The sequence below is a fragment of the Pseudophryne corroboree genome, chromosome 1 (assembly GCF_028390025.1).
Source record: "Pseudophryne corroboree isolate aPseCor3 chromosome 1, aPseCor3.hap2, whole genome shotgun sequence".
NCBI classification, from domain to species: Eukaryota; Metazoa; Chordata; class Amphibia; order Anura; family Myobatrachidae; genus Pseudophryne; species Pseudophryne corroboree.
The window spans coordinates 1,230,616,045-1,230,635,650 of NC_086444.1; the positions used below are offsets into that span (position 1 = coordinate 1,230,616,045).

Here is a 19,606-nt window from a genome sequence, read left to right on the forward strand (position 1 = left end):
AAAACAATATTCATTACTTTCAACAAAGGCTATCAGCCGCCCATCCGCAGCCCATTGGATGGGGGGGACAGCCTCGGGCTTCACCCCTGGCCCTTGGGTGGCTGGGGGGGGGGACCCCCCCCATATTTTTGCAACCAGGGCCGGCTCAAAGAGCCCGAGGCTGGTTTGGTTTAGGAGGGGGGACCCCACGCATTTTTTTTTTTTTAATTATAACATTTCCCACCCCTTCCCACTGAAAAACATGCACGGATCTCATGGATCCGTGCATGCCTATACAAACACGGGATAAAAAAGCAGGTCTGGTTTTTTTTAGCACTTTTTCACGATTTGTATTTTAGCACGGCAGTGTTTGGCTATTGTCGGCAGTGTTTGTGTTTTGCACTTTTTAGTAAATTCCCGATTTCTACCAAATTGCAGGCGTATTTGACCGATGGTGTATTGATTCGTGATTTTTTCCTAGGACTTCCAAAATATTACGAATGCCCTCATCACTGCCGTGATTTTTGCTTAGTAAATTACCGAGATGACACTTTGAAGAAAAAACGGCATCTCGGTCAAAATCGGGACCTTAGTAAATATACCCCATAGTGTTAGATTATTATCTCTGACATACACGTATTGTGACACTGTAAGTGGTACATTTTTTGTACAAATTGTGGTGTGTGCTGTACCCCATCTGGTTCGTGTTTGTTGATAAATTTGGAGGATGAACAATTGAGAGGAGAGCAGGAAACACATACTAGTGCTGCAGGTGCTGCCACCAGTCATGATGACATCTGTCTATGTCATCTACTAAGGCCGATGCCCAAGGACATACAGTAGATGGCTTAAATGTGGCCATGTAAAATCAAAGAAAAAGTAAAAATCGGATAAGTAAAAGTCAGATTAGTGCAATAATAACCAATAAAAATAGTTGTCTAGGATACACGGGACGTCACCAATGCCCCTAATAATTAATTTAAATCTTTAAAATCAAATTAATTTAAATTATAATCAATCCTTCCTTCCACTACATACTGTACATACTCAAACTCCCTTGGGGCCCTGATCTAGTTATGGAAAGAGATCTGTGTCAGACCATTTTGCTGATTTTTGTTTTTTGTTTTTTTTTACAAAGCGAAACTCACATGATTTGGCATGTTATTGTTCCTAGAGTATTCTTAACCCCAATAACATTAATTTCCAGGCATTTCCAGGCAATTTTGACCACAGTACAAACAATGAAAAATATATATTGTACAATATAAATTTTTAGATGCTGTAATCATCTGTACAGATTATTTTCAGCCTCAATGTAGGATCAGTTCCTGAAAGTTATGTTTGACCGTTAAAGTAGTTTGGCAACAACGGGTGGAGTGACTCAGTTTTGTCTCAGCCAGCTTTACGCAAGGTATGTACCATCACCATGTAAATAAATATGTATGTTTTTGACCAATATACACAAATATTTTTTGAATTAATTAAACATATTTCCATTTTATTGCAGACATCCTGGCAGAAAGGGAGTGAATATGAGCTAGCTGCCGTTCCATTATATGGAATCCAAAACCAGCAAGATCCGACTTTGGCTCTACATCAGCAAGTGTGCAGTACTTCTTCAGTCCTTTGTTGGAATATCATACTGGTAGTAAATGTCATGGAAGTCAATGAATTCGGCAAAGTAGTAGTTTGGGTAAAATGTGCGAGTTCTCCTGAAACCCATCTTCTCATACAGCTTCCAAGAACTGATCTGACATACTGAGGTATCTAAAGTCAGAGCCTGGAACCCTCTCTTCCGGGCAAAGTCGATGACTGTCCTGCACAAGGCTTTAGCAATTCCTTTGCCTCTATGATTTTTGGGTACTGATAACCTCTTGAGCTCCATAAGTTTTTTTTCACCAGGGTGACAAAAGGGAGCAGCCGCCACCGTTCCCACCACCTCACCAGCTGACTCTGCCACCCAAAAACAGCAGTCGTCCCACTGACAATAATATTTCCCTATGTCCAACATGTCTTGCCCCAGGCTCTGATGGACGTAGGAAGTGAAGATATGTCTGTTGATGAACCAGAGGATGACTAAGAAGATGGTTACCACCATAAGAGATATGGCAATAGATCCAGTGGTTAGTAAAGGAACCAATGACCCCACAGCAAGGAGGAACCGAATGTGTAGAAGGCTAAGTGTATGGCGGAAGGCTGTTCTGGTGTGTTCTGTAAGGCCACATTCAAATATCTCTCTCACGATCTGGTAATCTGAGTTCTGGTAGATCCGGATGGAGTAATCTGCCATGTTCTCCTCCTGTAACATATAAAAGCATTAAATGTCATTAGTACTGTGTAGGATTACCAAGGTTGTATTATATGTAAATATTATTTAGCAAGTGGCAGAAAATTATATTAAATTAATCTCTACAAGCAAAATAAGCAACTAGCTGTAACTTGAGACCCCACAAGCAATCAATTTTAACAAAATTAACCCAAAATAATAATTACCTGTGCCGCTGCCCCTCTCACCCAGCCCTAGTTGCGGCCCTGCCTGTGGGCATAATGAGAGGCACTTCTCTGTAACCCTATAGGCAAAATAACACTTGTAATAAACCCACCGGCAGCTCATCCACACCAGCTGTGTATTAAACTCTCAGGGTATCTCAAGGTGCGGCTTAGTTGTCCTCTTTATGAGTTAACTTCTTGGAATCTTCTTATCCTGATTGAATATTTATTATATTTTTTTATTGATTAGAGAATAATATTTAATTTTATATATATATATATATATATATATACATACTTGTTAAACAATTTACATTCTGCAAAATAACAGCACGTGGACCAATGTGTACATTCTTATGTTGGGTTGCTACCTTGGCCAACCCTCTGACAAGTCCGACCATGAACAAAAGAATCATAACACGGAAATGTTGCTAGAATTGGACATTTATTGATAACAATATGGAAAGTATAAAAAAAGAAATGGTGGCAGGAGGAAGGGGGGCAGAAAGATAAGCGCCGGAATATTGTCCCCCCTGGTCATGGAAAATGTAACCCTTGAAGTAGCAGAGGTAGGTAGGAGACCAGCCCTCCATATTGTAACCCCAGAGGTAGGCGTGAGACCTGTCCTCCATACTGTGACTGCAGAGGTAGGTGTGAGACCAGCCCTTCTTATTACAGCCCCTTCTTGCTGCACATGTGCCTTATATACTGGGTTATGAATGTGACGAACCTGCAGAACTGTAGATCCCAGACGTCGCCGGCTTCATGGAGTTCTCATATGTCTCAGAGCGCATTCTGCTGACAATTACCAGCGTTGGCTGCAGTTAATTATTTCTGGAATGATTAGCCAAGCACTGGTCACAGCTAACCACAGCGTTACTTATTCCACCACCCTCTCATCAGTCAGAAGCTAAGAGTAAGATACAATTTCCAGGGTCACTTTCTATAGACGTCATGAATTCCACCTACAGTATGAGTGGCCATAGGAGACTACACAGGGATATAACACTGGTCTGTACATAATACAATGACACCATATAGTAACCCCTCAGCCTAAAGGCGAAGTAAAGACACTCTCTGGCAGTAATATAAGCCAATTATTATAATTATTATCATCCTTTATATGGCACACAAGGGAACCACAGTGCCTTACACAGAGCAGGATTCAGTGTTTGTGTACAACACCCCAGCGGTGAGAGAGCTACACATGTGCCCCCAAGCCGCAGCCTGATTGAGATGTTGCTGCCATTTGTAGGCAGGAAAGGAGTTGAAACAGTGATAGTTTTACAAAACGAGGGTGCCACCCCCATTTTGTACGTGCCATGGTCTTGGTCTTCAAATACAGACTTCATGGCCCCGGCAGAGTGACTGACCATCTTGCATAACCTGTGGGTCACTCAGATGGCAATGTTTTCGCAGATGATCCACAGATGCAGCAGCGAATCAGAGAAGCACCTCCAGCATTAGCATATTTACACACAGCAGCTTCGTCCATCCCCAAATCACCCAAAAAGTACAATTAGCTGGCAATTTCTATGGCAGAGCGTGCTGATTGGCTGAGAGAGGAGTGACTCATAGCCAATCAGCTCTCCTGTGCAGGAAACCCCATGGAAAACTTAATTCTCCTGGTGTTAGGAAACACCTGTACAATTTATATCAGACCCCTAGAGCACCAGTCAGGGTCTTATGCCTACAACAGCTACCCATTGTTCCCTTAGTGTTTTACGTACACACCGGTACTTAGGACGCCGCCAGGCCTTAAACCTCAAGCAGTAGGGGCTGATATAATTGACAGGAGATTGCTAGATAGTGCTGGAGTAGTAGTATACAAGCGACAGCAACACAGCATGGACACAGTTAACTGTATTTCTAATATAAAGCCCCAGGAATGTTCAGGACACTGGAACTGGTAGTTTGAAATATTTCTCAGTGATGCAATATGCAGACAGGGATACGGACTTTTACCATTAGAGTATTACAAATCCAGAACAGCAGCACAATACTAAGGCACTGGTGATATTCAGATGAGGAGTGAATACACAGACCTGCACCACAGCTTAGAATGCAGTAGTAATGGTAAAACACAATGGCTCCTGCTGTTCACAATAGATATCCACTGCGGGGGAGATACAGTATACACAGCAACTAATTACTGGAGCAGCTGTAGGAATAAAGTAGATATGTTGCGGCGGACACTTTTTCGTGTTTTGTGTTTTGGTTCTGGATCTCCGCTCGTGTATTGGATCTGGATTGGTTTTGCCAAAACCACCCTTTTGGGTTTTGGTTTTGGATCTGGATGATTTAAAAAAAAAATGTAAAACAGCTAAAATTTGGGGGTAATTTTGATCCTATGGTATTATCAACCTCAATAACATTCATTTCCACTAATTTCCAGTCTATTCTGAACACCTCACACCTCACAATATTGTTTTTAGGCCAAAAGGTTGCACCAAGGTGGCTGTATGACTAAGCTAAGCGACACAAGTGTGCGGCACAAACACCTGGCCCATCTAGGAGTGGCACTGCAGTGTCAGACAGGATGGCAGATTTAAAAACTAGGCCACAGAGAGCACATCATGCAAAGAAAAAAAAGAGGTGCAAGATGGAATTGTCCTTGGGCCCTCCCACCCACCCTTATGTTGTATAAACAGGACATGCACACTTTAACAAACCAATCATTTCAGCGACAGGGTCTGCCACATGACTGTGACTGAAATGATTGGTTTGTTTTGGCCCCCACAAAAAAAGAAGTAATTAATCTCTCCTTGCACAAACTGGTTCTACAGAGGCAAGATGTCCACCTCATCATCATCCTCCGATTCCTCACCCCTTTCAGTGTGTACATCCTCATCCTCACAGAGTATTAATTCGTCCCCACTGGAATCCACCATCACAGGTCCCTGAGTACTTTCTGGAGGCAATTGCTTAAAGGTCTTATCGGAGGAATATATAATTAATTTTGATGAACATCATCCTCTCCGCATTTTGTGGAAGTAACCTCCTACGCCAATTGCTGACAAGGTTACCGGCTGCACTAAATACTATTTCGGAGGACACACTGGAGTGAAGGGGGCAACTTAGGTAAAATAAAGCCAGTTTGTGCAAGGGCCTCCAAATTGCCTCTTTTTCCTGCCAGTATACATACGTCTGACGTGCCTACTTGGATGCTGTCACGATATAATCCTCCACCATTCTTTCAATGGTGACAGCATCATATGCAGTGACAGTAGACATGTCAGTAATTGTTGGCAGGTCCTTCAGTCCGGACCAGATGTCAGCACTCGCTCCAGACTGCCCTGCATTACCGCCAGCGGGTGAGCACGGAATTTATTTATTTTTCTCGCAGCCCCAGTTGCAGAAGAAAATGAAGGAGGAGCTGTTGACGGGTCACGTTCCACTTGAGTTGACAATTTTCTCACCAGCAGGTCTTTGCACCTCTGCAGACTTGTGTCTGCCGGAAAGAGAGATACAACGTAGACTTTGAACCTAGGATCGAGCATGGAGGCCAAAATGTAGTTCTCTGATTTCAACAGATTGACCACTCATGAATCCTGGCAAAGCGAATGAAGGGCTCCATCCACAAGTCCCACATACTTTGCGGAATCGCTCCATCTTAGCTCCTCCATAAATTTCTCCAGCTGCTTCTGCAAAAGCCTGATGAGGAGAATGACCTGACTCAAGTTGGCAGTGTCTGAACTGACTTCACGTGTGGCAAGTTCGAAGGGTTGGAGAACCTTGCACAACACGGAAATCATTCTCCACTGCACGAGTCAGGTGCTTTCCCCCTCCTTTGCCTATATCGTAGGCAGATGTATAGGCTTCAATGGACTTTTACTGCTCCTCCATCCTCTGAAGCATATAGAGTGTTGAATTCCACCTTGTTACCACCTCTTGCTTCAGGTGATGGCAGGGCAGGTTCAGGAGTCTTTGCTGGCGCTCCAGTGTTTGGCACACAGTCGCTGAATGTCGAAAGTGGCCTGCAATTTTTTGGGCCACAGATAAGATCTCCTGCATGCCCCCGTAATTTTTTCAAAAAATTCTGCACCACCAAATTTAATTGTATGTGCAAAACATGGGACGTGCTGGAATTTGCCCAGATGTAAAGCACGCACAATATTGGTGGCGTTGTCAGATATCACAAATACCCAGGAGAGTCTAAGTGGGGTAAGCCATTGTGCGATGATGTCCCTCAGTTTCCGTAAGAGGCTGTCAGCGGTGTGCCTTTTAAGGAAACCGGTGATACACAGCGTAGCCTGCCTGTGAACGAGTTGGCATTTTTGAGATGCTGCTACTGGTGCTGCTGCTGTTGTTGCTGCGGGAGGCAATACATCTACGCAGTGGGCTGTCACAGTCATGTAGTCCTTAGTTTGCCCTGCTCCACTTAAGTGGACACTGGGTACAACCGAATTTTTGCAGGACATTGAGGACACTTTTCTTAATGTACAGTCTGGAAATCGCTTGCCTAGTGAAGTGGAATCTAGATGGGATTTGGTACAGTACATCCATCAACTGTCTAAATCCCACTGCACTAATGGTGGATACCGAATTCACATCTAACACCAGCATAGTTGTTATGGCCTCAGTAATACGCTTTGCAACAGGATGACTGCTGTCATATTTCATCTTCCTCACAAAGGACTGTTGGACAGTCAATTGCTTAGTTGAAGTAGTACAAGTGGTCTTCCGACTTCCCCTCTGGGTTGACGATCAACTCCCAGCTGCAGCAGCAGTAGGCGTACCACTCATGGATCCTTTGGAGGAATCCAGGTTAGGAGAGGACTCGTCAGTCATGCCAGTGACATGGCCTGCAGGACTAATTGCGTTCCTGACTGAGGAGGAAATTGATGTTGAGGGAGTTAATGGTGTGGCTTGCAGGAGCTTGGGTACAACAGGAAGAAGGGATTTAGGTGTCAGTGGACTGCTTACACTCTTACTCAAAGTTTCTGAACTTGACAGTACTTCTGATGAATGCACTGCAGGTGATGTATAAGGAAGGATGTTCCTAGGTGGTTAACGTCCTTACCGCTACTTATTACGGATTGACAAAGGCAACACTTGGATTGACACCTGTTGTCAGGATTTGTGGAGAAATAATTCCACACCGAAGAGATGGCTTTTTGGTATTTTCCCCAGGCATGACAATGGGCTTTCTCATCCCATGTACAAGAACTATCTCCACTGGTGCCTTATTCAAACAAACCACATCACCATCAGAATCCTCATCGTCAACTTCCTCCTTAGCACTAGCTACACCAATATCCTCCTCATCCTGGTGTACTTCCTCAGTGACAACCTCAATCTCAATATCAGCAACTGGACTGGCGGTGTTCTTCCCAGCACTTGCAGGGTGCGTGGAAATGGTGGTAGGAGCCTTCTATTTCCATACAGTCTTGGGAAGGTCAGGCCTAGACATCACAACTGTGGACACACTCGGACTTTCCTTGGGGATTTGTGATATCTCTGAACGCACAGTTGTTGTTTTTTTGTGCTTTACCAAGCTTATTTTTTTCAATTTTTCGAGAGGGAGAAGGGCTTCCATCCTCATGAGAAGCTTAGTCACCAGTCATGAACATAGGCCAAGGCCTTAGCCTTTCCTTGCCACTTTGTGTCGTGAATGGCATATTGCCAATTTTACGTTCCTCATCAGATAATTTATTTTTTTCCCCCTGATTATTAATTTTTGCTTCTTGGATTTTACACACCCTCTATGACATTGGGCATCGGCCTTAGCAGATGACGTTGATGGAATTGCATCATCAATGTCATGACTGGTGGCAGCAGCAGCTTCAGCACTAGTACTAGAAACTGGAAGTGGTTCTTGATCTTCCACAATTTTTTCCTCCAAATTGTTGTTCTCCATTTCACAGGACAGCACTCCTTTAATATTACAGCACACAGAACAGTGCCCCTTTATTTTCACAGCACCCCTGTATTCTTACAGCATACAGGACCAGTGTGCTTTTATTTTAACAGCTGCTCCCCTGAATTTTTACAGCATACAGGGCCAATGTACTTTTATTTTAACAACTGCACCCCTGAATTTTTACAGCATACAGGACCAGTTTGCTTTTATTTTAACAACTACAGCACCCCTGAATTTGTACAGCATACAGGACCAGTGTGCTTTTATTTTAACAACAGCAGCACTCCTGAATTTTTACAGCATATAAGACTGGGCCAGCATCCCTGTAGTTTCACAGCATACAGGACCAGTGTGCTTTTATTTTAACAATGGCACCCCTGAATTTTTACAGCATACAAGGCAGTGTAATATTTTAACAGCAGTACCCCTGTATTTTTACAGCATACAAGACTGGGCCAGCACCCCTGTAGTTTCACAGCATACAGGACCAGTGTGCTTTTATTTTAACAACAGCACCCCTGAATTTTTATAGCATACAGGGCCAGTGTAATATTTTAACAGCAGCACCCCTGTATTTTTAAATCATACAGGACCAGTGTGCTTTTATTTTAATAACTGCACCCCTGAATTTTCACAGCATATACAGCCAGTGTAATATTATTTTAACAGCGGCACCCTGTATTATAACAGCATAAAGGACCAGTGTGCTTTTATTTTAACAACTGCACCCCTGAATTTTTACAGCATACAGGACTATTGTGCTTTTATTTTAACAGCTGCACCCCTGAATTTTTACAGCATACAGGACCAGTGTGCCTTTATTTTAACAACAGCAGCACCCCTGAATTTTTAAGGCATACAAGACTGGGCCAGCACCCCTGTATTTTCACAGCATACAGTGAAACATACAGTGAAACATAGTTTATTATTGCATGCTCTCTGGTGTTTACCTCCTTTGATCATTTGGTCATTGTGGTCAGGTGTACTATATCTTTACATTTAGGGAGGTGTATTTATGGTGTAAAGGAAACAGTGTGATTCCTGATTAGTAAAAAAAATTGATATATATATATATATATATATATCAAACACTGAGCAACATCCCCAAACAGGTAATTTCAACTTTAAACTTGTCATTTATTTTGTACAGTCTGGACATGGCTACTAATAACAAATGCACAGACAAAATTCTTAAAGCTATGTGTGCAAATGCTAGGAGCTTAGGAGACAAGATTCCAGAGCTAATTGCGATAATGACAAGGGATAACCTGGATTTTGTGGCAATTACAGAGTCATGGTGCAATGAAAATCATACCTGGGACATAGCTATACCAGGATACAATTTATTTAGGAAGGATAGAATAGGAAGAATAGGAGGAGGGGTAGCAATGTATGTGAAAAAAAGCATAAATGCTACTTTAATACAAAATATTGAAGACAAAACCGAGGCCCTTTGGGTCACCATAGAAACTGGGGAGAAGGATGTTATTTGCATTGGGGTGATCTATAGACCACCAGGCCAGGGGCAGGATTTGGACAGAAACCTATTGTTGGACATCACTAAAATGGCTTTAAAGGGAGAAGTCATAATCATGGGAGACTTTAATTTACCTGATGTAAATTGGGAGGGGTCTTTTGCAAATTCAGCTACAAGTGGCAAATTTCTACATTCCTTACAGGGAGCATCTCTCAAGCAATTGGTGACGGAGCCCACTCGCAAAGATTCAATATTAGATTTAATTCTTACAAATGGTGATAGGATATCCGACATATATGTGGGTGAGCACCTGGGATTCAGTGATCATCAAGCAGTATGGTTTAGTATAAAGACAGGATCCAACTCCTGTCACACAAAAACAAAGGTGTTGGATTTTAGAAATGCTGATTTTGCAAAAATGGGGAGATGTTTAAGTGATTCATTGGCAGCCTGGTGGAACTTGGAAGGAGTGCAGGAGAGGTGGGAAAAACTGAAAAGTGCAATACTAAGTGCAACTGATCTTTGTATCAAAAGGGTTAGGAAAAGCACCAGGAAAAGGAAGCCATTGTGGTTCACAAAAGAAGTATCAACTAGTGTAAAAGCAAAAAAGATGGCTTTTAAGAAATACAAACAGACTCAAAATAATAATGACAAAGAGGTGTATCTTGACAGACGGAAGGATGCTAAGAAAGTGATCAGACGTGCAAAGGCAGAAGCTGAGGAAAAAATGGCCCAGTCAGTAGATAAAGGGGGCAAAACTTTTTTTAAGTATATAAGTGAAAGGAGAAAATCAAATGGAGGAATAATAAGCCTTAAGACAGAGAGTGAGAATTTGGTGGAGGGAGACAAGGCAAAAGCAGATCACCTAAATAATTATTTTTGCTCAGTATTTACTACAGAAGAAGGGATTGGGCCACAGTTAAGTTGCAAGGACATTCATAAAAATAAGGTAGATGAAAGTACATTTACAGAGGAGAAGGTCCTAACAGAACTTTCACAACTAAAAGTGGATAAATCAATGGGACCAGATGGGATACACCCAAGGATACTCAAAGAGCTAAAAGATGTGCTGGTTACACCGTTAACAGAATTATTTAACCAGTCACTAAATACAGGTGCCATTCCAGAGGACTGGAAAAGAGCAAATGTAGTTCCACTGCACAAAAGTGGAAGCAAGGAAGAAGCAAGTAACTACAGACCAGTAAGCCTTACATCAGTAGTGGGGAAAGTAATGGAAATCTATTAAAAGAAAGAGTTGTGGAATATCTTAAATCAAACCACTTACAGGATCCAAAACAGCATGGATTTACTGGTGGTAGATCATGCCAAACAAATCTTATTGACTTTTTTGACTCTGTGACGAAAATAATAGATCAAGGGGGAGCTGTAGATGTAGCATATCTAGACTTTAGTAAGGTATTTGACACTGTCCCACATCGCAGACTGCTAAATAAAGTTGAAAGCGTGGGGGTGGATTATAAAACAGTTAAATGGATAAGAACCTGGTTGCAGGACAGGAAACAGATAGTTGTAGTTAATGGAGTGCAATCTATGGAGGGAAATGTTACCAGTGGAGTACCCCAGGGATCTGTACTTGGTCCAGTTCTCTTTAATATCTTTGTTGGTGACATTGCAGATGGTATTGAAGGGAAGGTATGCCTTTTTGCAGATGATACAAAGATATGCAACAAGGTAGACACACCGGGAGGGGTAAAACAAATGATTGATGACCTAGCTAGGCTTGAGAAATGGTCAAGAACGTGGCAACTACAGTTTAATGCTAAAAAATGCAAAATCATGCACTTGGGTCTCAAAAACCCAAAGGCTAAATATAGTATCAAGGGTACTATAATGGAAACTACTGAGGAGGAAAGGGATTTAGGAGTCACTATTTCAAGTGACTTGAAGGCAGGAAAGCAATGCAACAAAGCAATGAGAAAGGCAAGTCAGATGCTTGGTTGCATAGGGAGAGATATCCTTAGCAGGAAAAAAGAAGTGATAATGCCACTGTATAGGTCATTGGTGCGGCCCCATCTGGAATACTGTGTCCAGTTCTGGAGACCATATCTCCAGAAGGATATAAATACATTAGAGAGTGTACAAAGAAGGGCAACTAAAATGGTGCATGGCCTACATCACAAAACGTACTCGGAAAGACTAAAAGATCTTAACATGTATAGTTTGGAGGAGAGAAGGGAAAGGGGAGACATGATAGAAACTTTCAAATATATCAAGGGTCTTAACAAAGTTCAGGAGGGAAACATTCTTCAAAGGAAGAGAAGTATTAGAACTCGAGGACATACACTGAGACTGGAGGGGGGGAGGGTCAGGGGAAATTTAAGGAAAAATTACTTCACAGAAAGGGTAGTGGATAAGTGGAATAGTCTCCCATCAGAGGTGGTAGAGGCTAAGACTGTAGAGCAATTTAAACATGCTTGGGATAGGCATATGAATATCCTTACAAAGAATTAAGGTTCAAAAAGGGTTGAGATTACCTAAAGGATAAAAAAAAAGGGGCAGACTAGATGGGCCAAGTGGTTCTTATCTGCCGTCAAATTCTATGTTTCTATGTTTCTATACAGGTCCATTGTGTTTTTATTTTAACAACAGCACCCCTGAATTTTTACCGCATACAGGGCCAGTGTAATACTGTAGCAGCAGCAGCCCTGTATTTTTACAACATACAGGACCAGCGCGCTTTTATTTTAACAACTGCTCCCCTGAATTTATACACCATACAGGGCCAGTGTGCTTTTATTTTAACAGCAGCACCCCTGAATTTTTACAGCATACAGGGCCAGTGTAATATTATTTTAACAACAGCAACCCCCCTGAATTTTTACAGCATAAAAGACTGGGCCAGCACCCATGTAGTTTCACAGTATACAGGACCAGTGTGCTTTTATTTTAACAACAGCAGCACCCCTGAATTTTTACAGCATACAAGACTTGGCCAGGATCCCTGCCCCCTGTACAACACAGTGACAGCCAGGACAGCAACACCCATGTACAGCTGCAGCACCCCTAACAGCACATGAAACACCAGTGACAGCCAGGACAGCAACACCCATGTACAGCTGCAGCACCCCTAACAGCACATGAAACACCAGTGACAGCCAGGACAGCACTCTTAACAGCACAGGGACACCACAATGAAAGTAACAGCACCCGTACAGAGCACACACTGACCTCACCAGACGGCACCACCCACAGAGAGATAGAGGTCTGGTTCCCTCACTCTCCAAGTCCAGAGTGAAAATGGCAGCGACGCGCGGCTGTTTATATGGAGTCCAAAGACCGCGAGAATCTGACAGCGGGGTGATGATGTTTTGCCTCAGTCTGGTTTCCGAGTCAGACAGGAAGTCCCAAGCCGGACTCGGAGCGTGACGTTGGGGGGGGGGGAATCAGTTCTGTGAGAACCAAACCCACTCAACATATACAGTAAATCGCGGCTGGACTCCACGGCTGAGAGACATGTCCAATTTGCACAGAAAACCAGTATTAAAGTTTCTGTAACAATTAACCAGGTATTCCAGCAAATCACAGGCGGAATTAACAGCAAAAAATAAATGCATAGACCACACGGGCTGGGTATGATATGCCGGCGTTCAGGATGCCGATGGTCAGAAGATTGACCGCAGCATCAGTGGCGTAAGTTCGTCACAGTCGCCCGGAGGCAAAATAAATATTGGTGCCCCCCTATTTCCTATATTATGATAAGTGTGTGTGTGTGTGTGTGTGTGTGTGTGTGTGTGTGTGTGTGTGTGTGTGTGTGTGTGTGTGTGTGTGTGTGTATATGGAGTGTTCTGAAAAAAAATTATATACTGTATTTATACATTTAATTGTCTTTTATTTTAAATCACACATTTCTTAGCGGTCATACCCAGGATTAGAACCCATGACCTATTACACTGACAGTAGACACTTTACTGATGGAGCTATTTACTCCTGTAGAGGAAGCATGAGAATTCTATCTACTGTATATGAAGTTACGTGTAATTGTCAGAGAAGTATCTTCATATAGTTAAAATTCTCATATTTCCTATACAGGAGCAAACAGCTTCATCAGTAAGGTGTCTGCTTCCAGTGTAATAGGTTGTGGTTTCTAATCCTGGGTGTGATACTTGTAAAATGTGTATATTCAGTATAATAAAGAGGGTGTGATTTGTAAGGTGCAGGGACCAGTGAGGAAGTCGGCCACTGAAAAGATAGCGGCAGCTATCAATTAACTTAATTCAATGGTGTCACAGAATGGGAGGAGAGGTGCCCCCCTTCAGAGCAGGAGCCCGGCGGCAGATGACTCCGTTGCCTCCCAGAGTTCTGCCTCTGCGCAGCATCCTGATGTTGAGAATCCTGACAAGGACACTTATCTTCCCCCAATGCCCCCCTGAACCTAACCCTCCCTTCCTGCAGCCCAAACCTAACCTTCCTCCCCCCTTCTCCCACAGCCTAACCCTAAAACACCCCAGTAGTGCCTAAGCCTCCCTTCCCACAGGCTGACCCTAAACATTCCCATGCAGCATACATTTACCCCCCCCCCCCCCCCCCCCCCCATGGCTAAAATCTAAAATACTCCAGAATACTTATGTTCGTGATGCCAGGGGGGGAGGGAGGTGTTTCCGACATCAGTATTCTGATTGATGTCCGATTGAGTTCCAACATGTTCTAATTCTGCAAAACCACTATCATTAAAGCAGCTAAAATCACATAATATAAGACTGTTTTAGCTCCTACAGTATAATTAACCTCAATAACATTAATTTCCAGTCATTACCAGTCAATATTGACCCTCTCAGAGCTCACAATATTGTTCAACAACGTAGGCCAAAGCCTGGCTGGCTAAACTAAGCAACAGAGCAGCGACACAAACACACGGCAGTCATTTCTGTTTAACAATGCTATGCAAATTAGTAATGTATTAGCGCTATAACTAATAAAATGTCTATGCAAAAAAGTGTCTCCAATGCCCCCCAAAAATACAGCCCATTATTAAAAGAACAGTAGTTGTCCTTGGCCCCTCCCTCCCACCTTTACAGTATGTTGGATATTAAAAAGGACATGCACAATTATCAAACCAATAGAGATGTGCGCCAGCTCCCATGTTTTTATTTTGTTTTTGGATCTGTATTCAATTTGTGTTTTTGTTTTGATCCGTATTTTTTTTTTAAATTAATACAAACTGTTAAAATCACATAATTTGGGCCTTTTTTGTTCCTACAGTATTATTAACCTCAATAAAATAAATATCCAGTCATTTCCACTACATTTTAACTAACTCACAGCTCACATTGGGGCAGATGTATTAACCTAGAGAAGGCGTAAGGAAGTGATAAACCAGTGATATGTGCAAGGTGATAAAGGCACCAGCCAATCAGATCTTAACTGTTAATTTACATATTGGAGCTGATTGGCTGGTGCCTTTATCACCTTGCACAGATCACTGGTTTATCACTTCCTTATGCCTTCTCCTGGTTAATACATCTGCCAGAGTATTCTTCTCCTACAGTATATTGGCCAAGGATGTTGGCTAAACTAAGCAACAAAGCAGCAGCACAAACACACAGCAGTTATTTCTATTTAAAAATGTGTTGCAAATTAGTAATTCAAAGACGATCCCCAATTCCACCTAAAAGCCTGCCCGTTATGAAGAAAAAAAGTGGTGTTATCCTTGGGCCCTTCCACCAGTGGCAGGCTGGGCTGGGGGCAGGGTGCCACCTGATCCCTGATCTACTACAATTTTGCAGCTCTAGGGCCAACGAGTGACTGCAGCTGCACGCTGCATCACATGCCTGTTGGCTGGGAGACAAGCAGAAGAAGCTCCCCAGCTGCTCCAATTTAGTCAGAGCTGCCGAGCAGAGACTTCCATATGTCTCTTGGGCACCTGTCCTCTGGTTGTAATCGGAGCAAGGTGTGTATGGGAATCCCATTGATGGGGCGGGCACCTATTACATCACTGTCAGTGCGGCACCAGCTGACTCCCGCTACAGCTCTAGCATGCCCTTCTCCCAACTTCCTGCTCTCTATTAAACCAGTAAGCATGTCTGTGCAGTGCATCCAGCGCTCGACTCTCTTAAGGACTTCTGCTGGACACAAGTATAAAGTTAAGCAGCATAGGTGCTCCCAGGGTAGGAGGAGGAACAAGATGGAGGGGCTCTACCATGGCATAATGTGTATAAGGGGCTTTACCATGGCATGATATGCATAAGGGGCGATACTGTGGCATAAAGTATATAAAGGGATCTACCTGGCTTAATGTGTATACGGGGCTCTACCTGGCATAATGGGTATCAGGGGCTTTACCATAACGTGATGTTTATAAGAGGTTCTACAATGTCATGATGTGTATAAGGGGCTGTACCTGGTATAATGTGTATAAGCTGTTCTATGATGGCATAATGTGTATAAGAGGCTCTTCTGTGGCATAACATATATATAAGGGGATCTATCATGGCAGAATATGTATAAGCTGCTTTACTGTGGTGTAACATGTATAAGAGGCACTAATGTGGTGTAATGTGGATAAGGGGCTCTACTATGTGGCATAACTTGTATAAGGAGTACTTATGTGTGATATAACATGTATAAGGGGCACTACTGTGTGGCATAACATGTATAAGGGGTACTACTGTGTGCTGTAATGTGAAAAATGGACACTACTGTGTGGCGTAATGTGTATAAGGGGCACTGCTGTGTGACGTAATGTGTATAATGGGCACTACTATGTGGCATAATGTGTATAAAGGGCACTACTGTGTGGCATAATGTGTATAATGGGCACTACTGTGTGGCGTAATGTGTATAAAGCGCACCACTGTGTGGTGTAATTTGAATATTGGACATTACTGTGTGGTGTAATGTGAAATTGTACTATTCTGTGGTCATGCCCCTTCTCCATGAAGCCACATACCATTGGGAATGCACTGTCCCCATTTGGAATGTTGAGGCTGTACCAATTCTCTTTCTGACACAGGACACCAAGATGTAGTTATGACTCTGATCCATTAATAATGTTATCCTGCGTATCCAAGGTGGATTATTGCATCTCTGGCTTCCTAATTTTAGACATTACAATTAGGTTGTCTTAAGTACTAGAAAAACCACTCCTGCAAGATTTTGTTACACTAATTTTTCCAGTACAGTTTGTTGTTACAAAAGCCAGGGCCACACGCTATGTTTGCCCCTAGGCTAAAAAAAGATGGCAGCCAGCCCCTGCCTCCCACCACTTTTATGTTGGATATTTAAAAGGACCTGCACAGTTTAACAAACCAAGCACTTCAGCGACAGGGCCTGCCACTTTTGTGGCAGAGGTGTTTAGTTTGTTTGGGCCCACACAAGCCAATTTTTTGGAAGGACTACCTCCGATGACTAATGAGGAGGTTGATGATGAGGGTGTTAATAACATTATGATCTTGTAAAATAAAAGTTATGAACTTGCCACAAATGACATAACATGGAGGAGGTGCCTAGCTGGCCAACATCCCTACCTATACTAACTTTGGCCTCACAAATGATGCAGATGCCTTCACAAACATTGTCAGGATTTTGGTAAAAATTATTCAAAGAGGTGGCTTACAATATTGTTATGATTCCCGTACTCCAGACCAGATGAGATCTTATGGCAGAGGTCTGAGTACTGGAAAGATATGCTGGTTACGGGAACAGGGAAGCCTAGTAACCCCTGGCGCCCTAACTCCGTTGTCTCGCCCATGTTATCAGAAATCCCCTGCGAGACTATGGTTGCTTGAGCCCATGGCAGCCGCGTTCGAAGGGCGGATTATGTCTGCCCAACCCCGATGCCCCCTCAGGTCTTAATGGGAGACAAAGGGAAATCCGAGACAGGGTGATAACAAGGGGCCCTCTGACTAAGCAACCAGGCCAGGGGTTACAAGCTATCTAACTTAACCAAAAGTATGTGCGGACAAACCGCCAGGGAAAAGGACAACCAAAAATCCACTGATCCGTAACTCCTATCCAGCACCGCTGGATACCAGAGTGGACTTGTGGGAGCGGAATCCTCCGCAAAAGCTCCGGAACACAATAAAACTAAATAATAAATAGTAAGCGGTCAAGCCGCAACACACGGCTACGCCGCGACTCACGAACACCACAGGATGTTAAAGGTGCTCGGTAGGACTCCAGGAATAGATGACAAATTCCGAGTACTGGATCACTGAGGACAGGAACAACCGAATAGAGCAGGACTGGAAACTCTCTGTAACTGACACAGCCAACAGGAAGCTAACACCGGCGTCTGTGAGAAGTCCTGAGAGTGCTTTTATTAGGAAACCCTCCAATCCGGATCCAGACAGGGTAATCATAATTATGCCGTGCAGCTGCATGCTGCATGGCCAGGATACAATTTGACCTGATTAATTAGACCTAGCAATGGGGAACGCGGTCCGACAGTGGCGTCCCCGTTGCTATGGTCTAAGCGGCTCCGTGCGCCCGGCGTCTAGCGTTGCTAGGGAGCCGGCGGCTGTCTGCCTGCGGCGTCCCTAGTTGCTAGGCGCCGGGCCGCACTGACGGGCGGACCCTCGGCGCCTAACAGTACCCCCCCCCTTGAGGAGGGGTCAAGGAACCCCTAAGGCCAGGTTTCTGAGGAAATTCTCGAAAAAATGCCCTTTTGAGCCTCGGGGCATGGAGATCCTCGTCCAGGACCCAAGACCTTTCTTCTGGACCATAACCTCTCCAATGTACCAAAAAATAAAGCCGACCCCGGGACAACTTGGAATCGAGAACCTTCTCCACTAAGAACTCCTGCTGACCCTGTACGTCTATTGGTGATTTCCCCTGAGAGATCTTGCGAGGAAATTTACTGGACGAAACATATGGTTTTAACAAGGAGCAATGGAAGGTATTTCCGATCCGTAAAGTTTTTGGTAACCGTAACCGGAAAGCCACTGGATTGACTTTTTTGATAATATGAAATGGTCCAATAAATTTAGGACCCAATCTGGCTGAGGTTTGTCGAAGTTTAATGTTGCGAGTCGACAACCATACCCTATCTCCAACTTTAAAAGTGCACGGCCGCCGGAGCCTGTCAGAAAAATTTTTCTCCCGAAATGCCGCTTTTCTGAGAGCCAGGTGCACTTTTCTCCAAATGAGTTTGAGATGAGAGGTCAAGGTCAGTGAGGAGACAGAGGAATGTTGAAAAAAGGAATTAGCTCTGGGGTGAAAACCAAAAACTGTAAAAAATGGAGATACATTGGTGGAGGAATGACAGGCATTGTTGTAAGCAAACTCTGCTAACGGAAGAAACTCAGACCAGTCATTTTGGAGTTTGGCCGAGTACAAACGCAAATATTGTTTTAATGATTGATTGACTCGCTCAGTCTGCCCGTTGGATTGGGGATGGTAGCCAGACGTTAAAGATAATTTCATCTTCAATGAGGCACAAAAAGACTTCCAAAATTGTGCAATGAATTGTGGACCCCGATCAGAAACAATATCAGTGGGTAACCCATGGAGTCTGAAAACATGGCGGAGGAACAAGACTGCCAATCCCTGGGCAGATGGCAATCGGGGAAGAGCAATAAAATGGGCCATTTTGCTAAAACGGTCCACTACCACCCATATGACTCGGCATCCGGCTGACAGAGGAAGGTCCACCATAAAATCCATGGAAATATGAGACCATGGCCTAAGAGGAACATTCAAGGGCAAAAGTTGACCGATAGGCAAGGAACGGGGAACCTTATGCTGTGCACAGACCTGACAAGAAAAAACAAATTCCTTAATGTCTTTGGAAAGACCAGGCCACCATACCGAGCGGGAAACTAATTCAAAAGTTTTAGCGA

The 19,606-nt window shown here is 43.4% G+C and overlaps 1 protein-coding gene across 1 annotated transcript in view; it reads right to left on the reverse strand.

Moving 5' to 3' along the window:
• Positions 1-1,475: 1,475 nt before the first annotated feature.
• The window catches only part of LOC134931597 (putative N-acetyltransferase 8B), a 57,659-nt gene continuing 39,528 nt past the window's right edge, over positions 1,476-19,606 (reverse strand). Inside the window, exon 2 of the mRNA XM_063925428.1 lies at positions 1,476-2,278. Coding sequence (XP_063781498.1) covers positions 1,598-2,269 — 672 coding nt within the window. The 5' untranslated portion in view covers positions 2,270-2,278 and the 3' untranslated portion in view covers positions 1,476-1,597. The remainder of the gene's footprint in view (positions 2,279-19,606) is intronic.